Source organism: Thermobia domestica, chromosome 13 (assembly GCF_964235325.1).
Source record: "Thermobia domestica chromosome 13, izTheDome1.hap1.1, whole genome shotgun sequence".
NCBI classification, from domain to species: domain Eukaryota; kingdom Metazoa; phylum Arthropoda; class Insecta; order Zygentoma; family Lepismatidae; genus Thermobia; species Thermobia domestica.
Window position 1 is genome coordinate 83,018,179 of NC_137466.1, and position 18,985 is coordinate 83,037,163.

General features: G+C 35.2%; 1 protein-coding gene across 1 annotated transcript in view; it reads left to right on the top strand.

Annotated features, from left to right (window-relative positions):
• Positions 1-18,985, top strand: part of LOC145668275 (leucine-rich repeat and WD repeat-containing protein 1-like) — an 87,624-nt gene that overhangs the window by 55,236 nt on the left and 13,403 nt on the right. The window contains exons 4-5 of the mRNA XM_081735982.1: positions 1,778-1,995; positions 5,789-5,993. Coding sequence (XP_081592108.1) covers positions 1,778-1,995; positions 5,789-5,993 — 423 coding nt within the window. The remainder of the gene's footprint in view (positions 1-1,777; positions 1,996-5,788; positions 5,994-18,985) is intronic.

Sequence of the window (18,985 nt, forward strand, 5' to 3'; positions counted from 1 at the left end):
GCGTTTTATATATATATATATATATATATATATATATATATATATATATATATAACTTTAGAACTAAAAGTAATAGAATTTGGTACTACTATTATCAAATGTAAACAAATCGAAAACTCGTGCATCAATAAATAAACTAATGAGCTTACTCGAAAAGACTAAGAACGTAACGGAACGTCTGGATTATATCAAGGGAAGATCATGTCAGTGTGTCAAACAACTATCACAATATAGAAAATTAATTTCGTCTGTGCTGCGCCATTGATCTTTAGATTAAGGAAAGAGGTATCAAAGCTCATTATGCTGAACACCACGTATTCAATCAATGCTAATGCTGAAAGTTGGTAGCTATCAGCTCGTGACAGCTAATCGTTACGTGCTGAGTGCTGCATACTTCTCACATTGAACTAGCCCCTTCACTTAATGAATGAGCTCAATATGCATTTGTTTTCTCTTATATCCAATGTTGTGTTGCGGTAAGACTGTGTTGTCAATGCCAAAGTAGAAGCTTATCCTTAAAAATACAGTAAAGCCTGTTATCTCTATCTCCTCTCTAAGTGGGAATATCCTCCTTATCCTTAAGTGGGAATATCTCTAATTTGGTCATGTGTCTGTGGAATCATGTGCAATTACTATTTTTTAACTCAAATATGAACAGTTTTACCTTGTTATCAAGAAGTACTTTTACGTCAGTCAGATAGTTTTAGTATGCGCTGAAGCCTTTGTCGATGATTTCTAAAAGTTGCTGAACTGGGAGCATAAGAGTCCTGGGGGTCAATTTTAAACTTCACAGATTTTTGTAGCTAGATTCTACGCCTGACTGGAAAGTGAATTACAGTTATTAGAAATTCTTTCGAATTTTTACTCACAGGAAGAACAACAAATTAAAATCAGTGTTGTGCATCGATTAAAATCAGTGTAATCATGCATGTTGTTCTGTATGGTTACGAAACATGGTCGCTTAGTCTGAGGGAAGAACATAGACTTGAGAGTATTTGAGAAGAAGATCCTGAGACGAATATTCGGACCCAAGAGGAACGGAAATGGGGAATGGCGGAAACTTCATAACGAGGAACTAAATAATTTATACGGTTTGCCCAATATTGTTAGGGTCGTCAAGTCTAGGAGGCTTAGGTGGGCAGGTCATGTAGCTAGAATGGAAGAAAGTAGAAACGCTTTCAAAGTCTTGACTGGAAGACCAATTGGAACACGACCATTAGGAAGACCTAGGCGCAGATGGGAGGACAATATTAAGATGGATCTCACAAAGATTGGAATACAAAGTAGAAACTGGATGCAGTTAGCTAAGGATAGAAGTCAGTAGAGAGCTTTTGTGAACGCGGCATTGAACCTCCGGGTTCCATAGGCCATAGAGTTAGTTAGTTAGGCATCGTATTTTTTCCAAGAAGCCTAGTTCATTGCAGTTTTGAGAAGTGGGGTTGTTTACTTTTCTCTCAGAAAGGTTCCACACTAGACCAGGAATCTTCACATTTATTTCCAGTTTTGCAAATTTTAGAAAAACGACAAAGTGTCACCGCACACTGAAACTGTTTGATTGAGTTACAACTACTTTGTGATACAAGGTAATACTTCATATTTGTTATTCTTCATGTACTCTATAGCATTTCAATTACTATTTTGAACCTTGGTTTCTTTTTTACATCTTTTACATCTATAAAACTACTTAGATAGGTTTTGTCTATACCTAGGTATAATGGAGAATAACATTGCTAACATGTCGAATATAAATTATATGTCTAATTTTCTTATTTTCCAGTGAAGTATTCTATGTTCTTGCGTGGACTACGTTAAAGTTAGATTATCTCGGAACAAAGAGAGTAAACATACTAGCTGCTGGGGGTGCAAAGCAGAAGATACATTTAATCCATCCAGAGAAACAGCTATGTTATCATGAACATAAATTGCGATCCAAGAAGCATAGCATGATCGTCCATGCGTTGCTGTTTCACCCAACTGAACCAACTTATCTTTTTTGTAAGTTGTAATTGCTTTCCTTATTTTTAATTTCGCATAAAGGAAAAATGTATTTACCTCGTCGCGTTATGTTATTTTTAAACAAGAAACTGCATGCTTGATATACTAAGCCATAGTTTGTATGCGTCTTTATAGATATTATATCCGTTAGAAACATAACTGCTGAGAGTCGTGAAAATATAGCGTTTTGTTTCAAATATAATTTGTTTAAAATTGGGGGGGGGGGAGAATTCATGTCAAGAATATCAATAATCTTATAAATGCTGCGCTTTTTTATGCCATTATAATTCACACTAAAGAAAGAATAACATTTAATATATATCTACGTAAAATGAGTCTGACTGGTTAGAAGACAGAATAGTAAATCTCAAGTATTATGTATGTATGGTGATGGTGGAGTGTGTTCCTGTTCGAAAAGAAAGAGTAGAGAGAAAAGACACACACAACGAAAACAATCGCCAACCGTGCGTAAGGTGTTAAAATATTTGAAAAAAGAGTGTCTGGCTTCCCCTATGTGAGAACAAAGTTTCGAGAGTTTCTAAATAAACTTGAGATTTAAAAAGAAAAAAGAAAGAAAGAAGAAAAGAAAAACGCCTGTAAGCTTTCTAAAATTTGCAGTAAGCTACAAACGATTCCATCGAACCATTGTCGACTTGTTCAGTGTAATTGAAAGACCAAAGCTGCTTAATCTGATACATTGGGTAGTTAACCTTAAACTATAAGATTATATATATATATATATATATATATATATATATATATATATATAAAATGGATGAATCTTTGACATATTATATAGTGTAATGAAACACGGACTACGAATGAAAAACAAAACATTATTCATAGAAGTTAAATGGTAATTCTCTTGGTGAAACTAAACTAAGATTTTTGTAACATCCTAATTTTGGTAGAAAGCGGGGCGCGTATAGTTTTATTTTTGCAATCACAAGGACACAAATAGTAATCATCCTTAAATTGCTGGAAGCAGAAGATATTTTTTTTTGGCAGAAAGACGTTAGTGTATAGTTAAAATAACATCTGTGGTGATAAAACATTTCTCAGTAGATAAAACAAATTAACATTTTAAGTAAATGTGTAATAAATTATAGCAAATACTGTCTGGTAAATTAGACTCCAAAGCAGTTTTTATTTTCTCCTTCATTAGGATAATGACAATATTTTTAAGAATATGTCATTTGGACTTGACTAAGATTTGGTAAACTTTAAAATACAATATAATGGCCTTTTAGCTAATTAGGAAGGTAAATTAATTGGAGAAGAAAAGAACAGGGCTGATAAATCGTATGAAAAGACCAGATTTTCAACCGAAAGATAGTCCTCCATTCAACCTCCAAGCACCGAATCATAGAAATTCTGATAGACAATGGAGAAATCTCTAAGAAGTAACCACCGTACAAAAATTTATAAATGTAGAAAGAGAAACCAGTGGCTGGTCAAACATCAACGATGGTCATTCGAAATCAATAAACTGTCTGCTTGCGTACCACATAATTTTGGGAAGTCTCTAAAGTGACAGACAGATTACTTACTTAAATATTCAGGTTATTTTTACCATTCAGCTCATTAATTATTGCTGTTGTACTGAATTAGTAAATTATCTGTTATGCAGTTAAGCTTACATACTGCGTTAGGTGTCGAACTCAACACTATTAACTGTTTAAAATTAAATACTAACATCGTTACTTTAAAAGATCCCCTATACTAGTTTTCTGTATGTTATAGTTCCATTGTAAAACATTTGTTTAATAAAATATTGTCATTTATGACGATAAGAGATTTCATATTGTTAGACTTATTTAAAAGTTATTATATGCAAAGGTATTACCACAACTGACTTCAATCTACTTGACTTAATACAAAAATGTCGGTACCACTTTCGTTTCACTTCAATTTTTATTGTACTTTACAGCTACAACCAGCCAATCATCTACAATTAAAGATTTCAATATAAACAGGAACCTTCCTGTATTAAAAATACTATTTACAACCACTTAAGCCACTCTTGGCTTTACTTATAACCAAAACCTATCCTGAACAAACATAAACAACAACCTAGATACGCTCTTCATTTGTTAAACCGTTGATCTGTACTTAATTACGTTCCTGAATTATTTATACAATCTATCTACTAACCTTTAACACTTTTTCACTCGCAGCATCTTTCAGGGTATGACCTAAAAACGAACTGCACCCATTGACTCCCAACATATATAATAACTCTTTAAATTAACTTAAATTCTCTTTATGTATATTAACTTGGTAATTACGCCTTAATTATTCTTATTTCTACTATTTTAATTTATTAAATTTAAATGTATTTGATTTGATTTCGTGGTAACAGAAACACTTATAGGTGAATTTTAAATTATTTAATACCTCTCCAATCTTAATGGGATTTGTTTTCGTCTCCTTTGAAGAGGAATTTAGTGATGGAATCAGCGAAAATCGTGGCTTAAAAATATGGTACCTCTAGAAAATAAATGGACTTCGGTCAGGAGGTTTCAGGATGTTACAGAATTATTTATCTGGACTAGATTTGATGCGACACGCTTGATGCCGTACAGAAGAGATGCAACGACAGTATCTCAAATTGCACTTTGAAATCTCCATCAGCCTGTGGGAAATGCATTATAATATTCAATACTGGAAATAGTGAGGGATGAATCGTAAACTGCCTATATAGATCAGCTAAGAATATTGGCGACTGCAAAACTGATGGTCATGATGAAATGATGACACTAATGTTTGCAAAATTATTTATTGAAATATCTTAATAATAAGTATGTCATTATTACGGACACTATAAGTGGGTGCTGGTGCAAATTCCGTGAATGAAATCCAAAATACAGGATTATTCCCCCATCATGAAGCAGTAAAGATAAGAATCCCTCTACCATACTGTACAAAGTTGCTTTTACAGCTGGTGAACATTAAAAAAAAAAAAAAAAAAAAACTTTCAGCCTCACGTGGACGTGAAATGTTCTCTTCTTCCTTACCTCTGCGTCTGGACCCTATCGAACTAGTATGGATTCGCTTGAAATTCTCTTGTAAGGGATAACAATGTGTCCTCTGCGTTGAATGCACTGTAAATATGAGGGGCAAACCAGAAAAAAAAAAAACTAGTCGGCATACCTTTCTATACAGTGAAATGAAAGAAAAATATATATGTATGCATCCATCATAATAATACCAGTAGAAATGTGAAATTAGTTAATCATAGTGTTACAGCATGTTTTCATTCATTTGAAATTATTTAATTGTTATATTAATGTATTGTCTCTACAGCCTAGTTTGGTAATGTACTAACTTCTGTAAGAGAGACCCCTCCTCCCCCCCCCCCCCCCCAAAAAAAAGAAGTTATAGGCAGGCCAATATATTTTATTAAAAAGAACACTCGTACATTTTACGAAATTCCTGTAATATTAAACCCTGTTAATGATTGAAATCAGACATAATGTGAACTGGAGTGCATTGATTCTCAGAATTGAAGTTAAATCGAAACCTGTGCGCATTAGCAACTTCTCGATGAAGGTAAACATCTTTCAAATAAGAAACAAAGAATTAGCATTAACATAGTTAAATAGAAGTACAAATTGGTACTGGCAAGAAAGGAAATCAGCTACGTGTCGTTTTTCTTATGTAAGTAAGTACGTACGTACTGAAATGGCTGTGAAGCATCAGAAGTTGAAAAGTAAAAAGTTCAGAAGATAATGAGGTAAAACTATTTTATGATTAATATTATCTTATATAGCATCTTTTTGTTTTGATCTAGGTGCAGATAACACGGGTGACATAACTGCGTGGGACATTGGGATTCCTGATCTACCGAACTATAATGTTTCGATGACGCTTTTGCAGACATTTTCGCCAGGAGCAGAAGTGTTTAGTCTTGCATTTGTACCACGTTGCAATATGATCCTAGCGGGATGTGACGATGGACTTTATGGGTGGCGTCTTGCAACAAATATTAAAGAAAGGTTGGTATACTGAACTCTTTTTGCAATAATAATTATGAAAGAAATAATTATTTTAATTTTGTCTAGAAAGGTGCTTAATATTAAAGACAAAGTCTAAACAATATTAGTGAAATATCATGGTAATATCTAAACTACAAGAAAACTTTGAAAAAAGAAAATATTTTCACAATAAAAGAAAAGTTGCAATCACTTCATTTTTTGTAACGAATAGCAGTGTCACACACAGTACAAGGAAAATCACAATATTTTCGCTCTTTGAAAGGAAGTGTGAAAAGTGCACGGGGAAGAATGAAAGTGTATCATGTCGGTATGACTAATGCTATATCTTATTTGGTAATAAGGCTTGATTGGAAAGGGTACAAATATTAGAAAAGCCATGAAAATGAAAACTAAGTTATAAGATAACAAGGTAATATTTTGGAGGCTCAAACATGCTTTATTTCCGAGATTGGTGAGCTAACATATTCATCTTATCAGATCGTAAAGTGCAAAATAAGTATTTCGTAAGATAATTGATGCGTAACACGCTGACTCGAACCCACGCCCACTTCCTTCAACTGTTTCTGAAGAAAGTCACATTGTCGACCTAAAATCTGAAAGGTATACAAATAGTACTTGAAAAAAAAAATATATGCATTTAATAGAGAAAGTGGTATCTGAAACACGAATCGTCGTTTGTATAAATTTAGCTTGTGAACATTTAGATTAATTTATTAGTTTTATTTTATTTTTATTCTTTTCCTTGTGTGATTTTGCTTGTGTTATGCTAGTTAGTTTGAATTCCAGTTGCATTTAGTTTAAGTTAATCAAAATTCAATATCAGAATACGAGTACCGTCGGTAAAGTTTCCGACTATGGTCCCGGAGAACCAATACACTCACATGACGTTTTCTTCGTCCTAATTCCCTTCAAACTAGTTCCCTCCAGCTTCCACGCACCGAGTTTGGTAGCCTTTCTACTACTGGAAACAGGCCTGGGACCCCTCATCGGGAAGTGCTACGGGAGCAGTACGCGTTGCTTTAGATCTCTCGGGTGCGAAAGCTAGTTTCTTTCTGGTACCTTTAGACTTTTTGAAAGAAGCAGAAGTCTCGCGAGGCTATATCCAGAGAGTAAAGAGCTTAACGAAACATCGAAATCTTGTGCTGTGGTAAAAAGGACAGCCATATAAGCTGTATGAATAGAATCATCATCTTGGTGCAGTCTTCGGAGCTTTGAAGTTCACAAATATGGCCATTTCGGACGAAAAACATCACGTAGATAATGGGAAATGTTTGAAGAGAAGTCGTTTATATCTGTACATCCTTCCTGTACATACTCACGTTACACTTCCATCGGCAATCGAAGAACACAATCAACATCGATTGTTACACAACTGGCGATCTTCTCTAGGTCTTCGCGAGCTTTGTCAGGCGTTGGCGAGGTCGGCTGTATCTACGGATTCGATTGTGACTTCGTTCTCGCGTCCTATTTGTCTTTACCATTTAGTCGCGCGAGACCACAAAAGAGCACTCAAAATAACCACTCCTCTACAACAGAAGATGCATCTGCAGGTTAAAGACATCATGGACCTCTCCTCTGTGACGCAAAATTTGGCCAACCTAGCCAAAAACAGGTCGGGTACTTTTTCTACAGTAACAAAGTAAATTATATGACAAGGCACCGTTTAGTAACAATGGAAATCGCATTCGAATGCAGAAATAATAGTCTAATCAGGTAGGAATTAAGCTATGCTAACATTTCTAACAAAACGCAGAAGACTTGATAATTTGATGAATAAATAATTATATTTTCTCAAAAATGGTAAAGCGCCTGAACCAATAGAGTGGCCCTGTAATCCAGCTCTCTTGGAGATGAGGTAGTGTGGTGGGGAACGCCGTATGCTGTGAAAGTTGATCTTACTTGATCTATGCTCCAGCTTTAAGCTCTGGTCGTGGTTCGAAGCCCATGTTAATAGTAGGTCCTGTTCTTCATAATCTGGGGTTGCAAAAGGACGCAAAACACAAAGGTGCTAAACCGTTTTAATCTGTTAAACTGGGGCTTAGAAAACATAATAAATAGAAATTATTTTAACTAACTAACTTTGTGACTTAAGAAATGCAAAGGTTCATCAATGCAGAAAGGAAAAAAAAAGAAAGAAAGAAAGAAAAGAAAAGAAACTTGATTGAATCTAATCTTGTGCCGAACCAATCCAGTTTGTCCAGTCAAAAAAAATAATAAATAAATAAAATAAAGTGGTAGCTCTAACGATTTTTTTTAAAATCCTACGAGTTACACTCTGATTTTCTTAAACTGCAAAATGTTTCAAAACTTGGTTGATTCAGTGTGGTCAGTAGGGTGGTTCGAAAAAAATATTTTTTCTATTTCCGGAACGCTATAGTGTGCAAAAGTTGTCATTGGTATAGACAAGAAAAAAAACCCAAAAGAAAAATCTTTATTCATATTTCTTCCGGTCCCGCAGCACCATTGAAATTTGAAAAATCTGCTAAAAACAATAAATTTTTAATATTTTTTTAAAAGGACAAAAGAATATAGGATGATGACCCTATATAGCCTAAAGGTTTCTTCAAGTATGTAAAAACAACTTTAAAATAAATAAACTATATTTATATGGTATCTTCTGGTTGCACATCGCTATCAAAAATTTGCAAAATCTGCCAATTTAGCAAAATCTGAGAGTTTAACATGTTTTTTTTTATTATTTTTTTTATTTTATTTTATGTATTTTCTTAAGATAAGGACGCTACTCACCACGAGGGTTTGGCTGCACTTGGAGTTCCACTACCCAACCTCTTAATTAAGGTGTCTTATTTACTATTATATTAACAAGTTTATAATTTTGCATAATTCATCCCCTACAAATTTCCATTTTCCCCTTTATTTTTGTCCATTACTAATGACTTTAAACTCTGATTTATGCGGGGGCAGCGGTGTCACAGTGGTTAGAGCGTTAACCTCCTGTACATGAGGTTCTTAGTTGGATCCCCACTCGCGCCAAGTAAGTTCTGTGGTAGACAGACACCGTATGTGTGAGTTTTCTCGGGATTGTGCCATTTCCTCCCACTTACTTCATTCCACCATTTCATTCATTTCTCATTATCACCGTCTCCTTTAGCCTAGCCGTCATAAACGTAAAATGTAAAACTTAAAATATTCCATTTTTCATTTTTTCTGATTTATGCGAAAATGTAGGCATGGGTGATCTTGACAATATTGTAGCTCTGATGAAACTGTCTCAAGCACTGTGTCCACACACTATACCGGAAGCTTCCGTCACAAGCTTAACGCATCCTCCGACAGCATGAGTATGACATGGAAACTTCTTGAAATTCATTACTGGTTATTGTCTGCTTGTAAACTACGTTATTTCGTCATTAGTCAATGGTCTTAACAAAGGAGAAGAAGTAAGATTACAAGTATCCCATTGTGTTATATCGGTGCAATCTTTAGCTACAGTTTATGTTTGATGGCAAAAATGTCTAATAGGATCACTTTCAAAAGCTGGTTTCCTTGTCTTCAAAAGTCGTCTATACCTAAGCTCTCGAATGTGGTTTCTGTCAGCAATGACCATCGCCAAAAGCAAATTTTCGGGATGAGCAAAGTAAGTATTCCGTTCTATAACGGAATCCACAACTTATTTCAGCTCTGGCAAAATACCACGTTTTCTGAATGGTCTCGTAAACATGTTGTTTACTTTCGGTCAAATTGTTGCTCAACTTAATGGCAAACCACATAGGCATATATAACTTTAAGATAAAGGTGACAATTTGCCTCATTATCTGAAGGACTTTCCACACTAATGTGAAGCCGCAGCACTCTATTAGCTCTAGTAAACCATCTTGAATGTGACAAAGAGCCAGAGTCGCGAACTGAAAAGTCTTCAGAGTAGTGCCCTAACTCGATGACTTTTGATATGTCTAGTAAATACAGTTGGTCTTTGCTGAGTATCTGCCTGTCTACTTCAGGGCCCACACAATTGATAGGTTCAAATTCAATAACTGATAGAGTGTGTGGACACAGTGCTAGAGACGGTTTCATCAGAGCTACAATATTGTGAAGATCATCCATGCCTACATTTTCGCATAAATCAGAAAAAAATGAAATCTGTAAGTTTTACATTTTACGTTTATGACGGCTAGGCTAAAGTTGACGGCAGTGATAAGAAATGAATGAAATGGTGGAATGAAGAAAGTGGGAGGAAATGGAAATCCCGAAAAACCCACGCACGTGGTGTTTGTCCACACAAAGTTCAGTTTGTGCGAGCTGGGATCGAACCAAGGACCCCATGCATAAGAAGCGAACGCTTTATGACTGTGCCCCCGCATAAATCAGAGTATAAAATCATTAGTAATGGACAAAAATAAAGGGGAAAATGGAAATTTGTAGGGGATTAATTATGTAAAATTATAAACTTATTAATACAGTAGTAAATAATACACCTTAATCAAGAGGTTGGGTAGTGGAACTCCAAGTGCAGCCAAACCCTCGTGGTGAGTAACGTCCTTATCTTAAGAAAATAATAATAATAATTAAAAAACGAAAAACATGTTAAACTCTCAGATTTTGCTAAATTGGCAGATCTTGCAAATTTTGGACAGCGATGTGCAACCAGAAGATACTATATAAATATATTAAAGTTGTTTTTACATACTTGAAGAAACCTTTAGGCTATATAGGGTCCCCATCGAATATTCTTTGTCGTTTTAAAAAATATTGAAAATTTATTGTTTTTACCGGATTTTTTAAATTTTAACGGCGACGCGGGGCCGGAAGATATATGAATAAAAAATTTTCTTTTGGGGTTTTTTCTTGTCTATACCAATGGCAACTTTTGCGCACTATAGCGTTCCGGAAATAGAAAAATGATTCTTTTTCGAACCACCCTAGTGGTCAGAAGATATAAAGTATGAAATTCAATTGCTCAGTGTTGCGTTGACAGAACAAAGGCATTTAATTGAAAGAGCAGGGACTACTGTAAACATATGATTATATTCGTAGATCTTGAGAAAGCACACAACTACTTATGGGCTCTCACTATGGTCTAGTAGTTAGCACGTGTACTTTTGATGCACTTGTCATGGGTTTGATTCCCGGTGGGAAAGCATAAAAAAATGTGAACGCATGACGGTGGTTCATTTTAAACTATGGGTACACGTCTCTTATACCCTGTGCTGAGAAGGAACGCCAAACTTCAACAAAAGATAAACTACCGATACAGCATAGCTGTATAAGAACTTAAGCAAATTGAAATGGAACAGGAAACAAAATGGTTGATTAAACAACTTGATAAAGACTTAGAGTGGAGTGCGAGTAAACCATGACGAAAATAAATGTTTCGAAGTGAAGTTTGTTTCGAAAGAAAGCAGTATTCTGTCTTTTATACTATTATCGGGATGGCGATAAACCGGGAAAAGTCACGGAATTTGATAAAGCTAGCATCAGTCTCTGCTGAGAGAGAGAGAATTTCAATTTGCTAAAATGAGATTTCGAAAACATTTTAAGTGAAAATTTTAAGACAATTTAAAGTGTAGTTGAATGCTTTTTTTTAATTGGCAGCTTTAAACTTAGAAGCCTTACATGCATTTTTCAGTAACAATGTGTAACCAACTTACGATCTGTAGTTGTGTGCGCGTTAACTTTTGCTTTCCCTTGTGCAGTAGAATATCATATTGGTGAATCATTCTCAAAATGCAGTTAGATGAACAATCCAATGGGAATTTCATTTTTGACACACACATAATTCCAGTCTTTCTCTTTTTCTCTCTTTTTTTCTTTTCGTTCTCACTAGTTTCGATTTATCGGAGTTTACTGATCTGCATTAAGGAGTGTGCATAACCTTACCACATAAATGAGAATATTTTGGAATACGGTTATTTGTATTTAAGCTTCTGTGTTTTCATTGTGCTTATGGGTTTACGAAAATAGCTGATAAAGTTGCACATCAATGTATGCATTCAATCAGTATTCAGTGGATTGCCGGGCTAATTTCATCGGTCTCTTGAGTTTTAAATATAGGACACGTTTTTAGATGCCTGTTCATTGTTTCCGTGTTTTAGTTCAGCAATCAACTAGGGTTTCTGGTGATATTCCGTGCACAAATGTAGATTCTACGTTGCATATGGGTACGAGTTCCGAGACGAAACAAAGCAGTTTATAGGTATTCTTTGCAATGACATCAATGCACACTGCTGCTAAACATGTGAAAGTATCACTTATGTTCTTAGACGGTGAGATTGCTGGGAAAATAAATCTTCAATGTGACAAATAGTATACACTTTGTATATGGATTGTCACCATACTTCCGAAATTAACTAATTCAGTTGCTGAAGAAAACATAAATGTGTGATTCTGGAGTACCGTAAAAGAGCAAGTGTCACGTGTTATTTGCCATGGACATTTTTAGGGAATTTTCCAGCTTCAGAACTTTTAATCGCTTCCAAAGAGATGCTTTCACAGTCTACATGAACTTAAAAAGTAAATAAATAAATAGATAAAATAAATTTCAGTCGATGGCCCGAATATAAACTTTATATTTCAGTCAGTCAGATATCAAGACATCGCTAAATGATCCTGTAATACTTGATATAGGAAGCTATGGGTTGCTGAGTTTGCGTGGAACATTTAAGGCTCGATTTGAGGTAACGAACTGGAGAATCGTTGAATTTCTAAGAGGTATTTATTTAAGGAAGTTCCAGCACGCCGTGCAAAGTACACCTATAGAGGCTCAGAAAGTTCTCGAGTAAAATTTTGTTCTATAATTGTTTGCAAATAGTAATGTTTGTATATCCTCTTGTATATTCAACGTTCAGGAAAGACAAAGTTCCGAGCTCTTCGAACTATCAGATCGTGTCAGGGATGTTGGTAGAAGGTAAAATGCTTGTTCCTAAACTTACATATTTTTAAAGCACTTGCTTTAGAAGTAGAGTCTTTCCTTGCTGAATTTCAGACTCTCTCCTCTCAGTCTATTCCTTTACAATACTTTATCGAACGTGATAAAATATGTAATGCAAAATAAGGTTGTAAAACCGGAAGTTTTTAGTTGTTTTAGTTTATGTATACGAATAGATGTGGAAAATGAAGAAAATTATCTTCCTGTGAAAAACATTGACATTGGTTTTGCTATACATGCTGCCTTTAAGAAATGTCAACCACTGGAGAAGTCACTTTTAAATTATAAATTGACTAGAGCTCTTTCGAGTTTGAATCTTAATGCTTCTGCAGGCTCTGATGCATCTTAATATTTCTGCAGGATCATATAGTCATTTTTAGCTGAACTGGTTGAAAATTGGTTAAAGGACAATAGTACAGACAGAATTGTGAGGCAGTTTAAAGAGCTCTATCAGAATCCAAATTGTAAAACAATTATGAGTCAGTGTTCGAGAACCTGTCGATGTTTGGATGACTTTTGGCTAAGGAATTTGGATACTTCAAAGTAAGATGATTTAAAGATGTGAAAATAGGCTTAATTTTCTCTAATGAAAATTCAAAGCTGGAAAGAGGACTTTCAATCAATCTACAATGTGTAGCAGATAATTAAAAGAATAAATTTTAGTAGCATTCAGACTTAAGTACGATTCAGTATCTTCCTCGGGTGGCTTTGAGGAACTATCTATAAAGAAAATCCATGATTCATCATGCATGAAATATTCGTACTCGTTTTGCAGAAGCAACAAGTCAACGATGAGAGGAAGAGAAAAAGAAACAAATAGAAGCTGAAGATAGGAAAATAAATATTATTCTAAACGAATTTGAAGCTAAGAAGACTAACGTGATGAAAGATATACGCAATATTGGTGAGGAAATAAAGCGTTTGGAAATGTGAAATGAACTACATAATACGTACTATTGATTTTTTTTCTAAAGATATGTTATTATACCGCAGACAGTTTCATGTGTACCCATACACCCTTTTTCGGTGAGTATCTCAATGTGACGAAACTTTCATCATGTGACTAAAGTAACAGCAGATTAAAGTTTCAGGAAAGTTGTTTTGTATTATATTCATTCTTGTAATTGATTAAGGAAAAAGATATTCCTTATGTATCGTCGTTTTCATGTTTTGTCTTATTTTTCCATCAGCATAGGAAAGTGTGTATGGATAACTAGATATCAGGGAAAACTTTAGAAGAATGTTCTGGAAAACTAGCAAAAGTCAAGTCTTTCCCGTTATTTTTGTCGCCACACTGTATTTTTGACGTCGTTATGAAAAATAAAGTTAGAAAAGTAAAAAAAACACAGAGATAGAAATGTTTATATTCGAAGTACCTCGTAATGATTTGGAAAGAGATCGAATACTAACACTTCCCTAAGAAGTTTTTACAAATACGTAGGTAGAAATAGTTACGCGCAAGACAAAGAAACAGATCATAGAAGGAATTACAAAAGAATATGGAAGGAAAATAAAATGACGTTAAAGAATGACGGAGTGAAGGGAGAGAGCCTTGTACCATCCAGTCCTGGCAGAATGCTAGAATTGAGAATTTGTGATGATATTGACGAAAATTACTCATATTTGATGAACGTAAAATTGGAATGATAAAATAATATCGATATCAGACACTAGAGTCAAAGAACACTTATGTGATTTGAGAAGTAGTGGGACCATTTCTAGCTTTCCTAAAAACAGCCAGAGGGCCCAATGACTCAATAGTCGAGAGCCCATCTCTGATGCAAGGAGTCTCTATTTCGATCCACAGCTACGCAAGTTTGTGGCGAACAGCATTGTATCCGTGGATTTTCTCGGAGTTCTTCTGTTTCCTCCCACATTCGTTAAGCCTACAGGGCATAACCATGGGTGAGTCGTAAAACTGAAAATTTCATTTCATTTCACTTCTTAAAATAGCCACGAGCATAGTCATAATCAGATATTTAAAGGATTGATATAGCATTAGAGATTTTACACTTTCACTATCATAGACAACCTTAATCTCATAATTCAGCCTTTCCCAGCGTGGGGTCCGCAAGACGATCTCAGGGGGGTCCGTAAGCCAATCTGAGAAAGGCATACACAGTGGTGAGAAATACACGATTTTAAGTAAATGATCGAATTAATAATGACAAGTCAATTTGCGTGAGAAGTGATATTCGACCTACAAGAAGTTGCCTATACTATAGGCCTACGCACTGGATTTATTTATATATTTGCAACACCATAGTTAAGGTGTCCGGCCCAAGGTTTGAAACCCAGGACCACCCGATTGCAGGATAGGCATCATACCACTCTAACATAATTCGACGTACTCTGCAGCTAGCTCGTATCTCAAAAACAAACATAACTTTACAGAAGAACAAAATGTTTGAAAAAGTTGGAGATTAGTTGAAAGTCAGCGACTTTTAACAAATCTCCAAGTTTTTCAAATTTCTTGTTCTGTGAAGTTTTTTAATACAAGGTAGCTGAAAAATACCGTCGTTGTGCCACTGAAAAAAAAAAAAAAAAAAACATATACACATCCATACTAACATATAGAAGAAATATAAATACTAACCATATATATTGCAAGGGGTCCTTCATATCTATTGTAGACTGAAGGAGGCCGCAGTGTGGAAAATGTTGGAAAAGGCTGTCATAATTTATTTTTGTATTGTGTAACGTGGACGACCTGAGTACATTACTTTTGTCAACACCGTTGGTAAACTTACATCATTTAGTAAGAATTCTTTATTTATATATATATAATAGATAGTCTTGTTTCGGAAACAAAAATTCTGGAACCAAAATTAATTGAAAAATACTACCCATTGCTATAGAATACGCAACAGTTCCAATATCCAAGATTTCGTAATATTTGGGACTCTTATTTGGTTTTTGGAAACTGCTTTGGTTTCACCCAATAAACTAAAACCAGACCCATCCATTCAGTTTTCAAATATGCAGGAAGACAATATTGTTCATAGTAGAATACACTTGGCGATAATTCCATTGTTTTGTTGGGCAGGCAACTATGTTACTTAAGTATTACGAAATATGCTTCGTAATCTTCGTGAAGAATACAGGTCAAAATTTCTGATGTTTCGTATGATCAGAATGCTCTAAATAGCGCTGCATTTTACAGTCAAAGAGGTTTAAGACAAAAACGTTATTTTTCCAGGAGAGCCAAAACAAATTTCAAAATCTCAGGAGACTGAAAATGTGATTTAAGACACATGGATCATTGTACCCAGGCATAAGCCAATTATACCAAACGAAAGCTTGTGTTTTTCATGTCAATAATGTGCCAAAAACTGACTTAACCTCTTATGATCGTGCATCAAAGAATGTATCTGGAGAACCTGGGAAAGTGGAATTTTCGTCTCTCAGAATGATCAGCAACTGCAATTTTATAATTAAAAAATAATTAAATTATAAAATTAAAAAAAAATTCTTACCTCTCAATTTGTCTTGTTCCCTAGGAAATATTGTGCATTACAGTAGCTATGCCTGAGAGAAAGTATTAATGTGTCGTTGCTATGCTTTATTTATTATTGTTATTTCTTTCTATTACACGTATATTGTTATATTTACTTATTATATTGTTATGAGCAAATTACATTGTTGACAGTGCTCCTGCTTAAATTTGACACGCCTAAATTTTCATTTATATAATTTCCATAATTTGAAATAAGCGACAAAACTTTGTCGTTTAGTAGTTCCAGAAACAGCACAGTTAAAATATTTTTTGCTTCGCTGATAAACCTGAAAAAGGGTCTCGGAAGGAAATACAAGATTGTAGTTGATGGTCATAATTTCGAGGTTAAATATCATGACGATCTAAAGAACAAAAAATGAAATAAATAAAATTAAGTAATAAGTTCTTAAAGTTCTAGATAATACCAAGTAAATATATATAGTCATTATTCGTAAATAGTTTAAGTGTACATTTTAAAATTTACACAATCGTTAGAGATATTTAATTACCTTGAATAACGTGGCCGCCTTAAATCTTGGATTATTTCGACAAGATTTTTTTTTTTTTTAATATATATATATATATAGGAAACCTGAAAAATTGTTAATTACAATTGGAAGATCTTTTAGCATTGGCGAACATTGGAAATAACAGCACATACATTTCGTAATATAGAAATGATTTCTCCCTAATAAGATTGCATATGATTTGGACCGTAGATTAAATTGTAAATCCATTGACATTTAACATCGATGCAGGAAAGACACTTAATATCTAAGCAACAGGCAAGCAGCATTTCTAACAACTTCTGTTTATTGAAATGTTATTCTATGAATTGAATTGATTCAATGTCGCTTTCCAGCAATGAGGCTGTATGAAACAAGACCGTGAGACCTGAAGTACTAATGGGGTTTTATCCCAGGCAAGCACACCTACGGGCAATCGAACATAAAACCCAGCACAAAAAGAATGCCAATTAACCACAAGGAGGCACTGTTATTCTACAGTGTATCCAAAAATCCCCGTCCCCCTAAGTTTGAGTAGTACAGAGAATAATGTCAATGTGATACTGGTAATACTGCTTTCATAGTCACAGATAGCATTCTGTCTGGTATCCCTTTCAATGCCACGTACAGTACTTCAATTCTGAATTCATGGCTGGTGAGTGTGGTCAGAAGAGTGTGGTCTTCTGTGCTACATTGTTCTAAGGAAAATCGTCATTATATGCAAGAGTTGGAACGAAACCCGCCTGATGTTATGATATAAGTCGGAGTAATTAATACCTCAGCTGCAAGAAAAAAGAATTATGAATCGTGTGTGGGTGCAGCAGGACGGAGCATCAGCCCATTTTGCTCTTCAGGTGCGTGATTTCTTTATTGAACAATTCCCAGGTCGCTGGATTGTTCGTGGGTTCTCTAACAGCTCCCATCCCTATTATGATTAATAATCAAGTCACATGTCTCTCATCGTCGGAACAGGGCAACTAAAGAATTGCTCGGAAGTGTAAAGGAAATCTCGCAATACCTCCTTAGATGCTCCGCAACATGTCAAGGAGGGGAATGGAGACGCATACATCTGTGTGTATAGCACAATGGACTACATACAAATTCACTGGGTATGTAGTTCGTATATGTAAGTAGGTACCGGAAAGTTCGAATTATTCACCACGATCAAATACAGATAGAATGTTGAGTTTTATGTCCTTTTTTAAGACTTCTCTATATAGTCTCCATGCAAAGTTATACATTTTTCTGACCATTTTTTGACCTGTCGAAGACAATTATTGTAGAACTCTGCAGAATGTGTGTAAAACCATTGTTCTACCCCCATTATGACGTCATTTGTGTTGTTATGGCTGCCCCAAAGTGGATTTTTTATCCGTGGGAACAGGAAAAATCGTTTGGTGCCAGATTAGGAGAATAAGATGGATACGGTAATATTTCAAAGCTACATCTAGCATCTTCTACAGGCATTGCTTGGGATGCATGAGCGGGTGCATTGTACAAAACGAACGTTTCCTTTTGGTGACGTTCTGAAATCTGTATGGATAACCCTACGACAGTCCCAAGAAACCGAAAGCATGCTCTTACCGGCATTGCCTTTTTGCGAAGAGATGAGAAGTGCTTCCACTCCTTGCTCATGTCTTTTGTGTATCAGGATCATATAGATAGGTCCAACATTCGTCCATAGTTACCAGACAAACAAACATACAAACAAAAACTGGCTCTAAAAGATTTAACAAGTGACTCAACGTGTAACGCCGTGGTTATTTCTCAAGAGAAGTTTGCAAACGTAGAGCCAACGTGCTGACACCTTAGACATGTGCAATTCTTCGTGAATATTTTTTCACATACTACCATAACTGAGTCTGCTTTACTGTATGATGGCTGTTTGTTGGTCTTCCAAAATCAGCTTTTCGATTTTCCGTACTGTGGTGACGGCGTCCGTGACTGATGGACGTGCAAGGCTTGGCTTACCTGTGAGGGGCATGTGACCTGTTTGGAAATTTCTCTTCCACTTTTCGACAGTGTTATAGGTAGGGCAATCACCACCATTCACAAGCTTCATTTCATTATGAATTTGCCGGGTGCAGTAACCCTTCAAATGCAA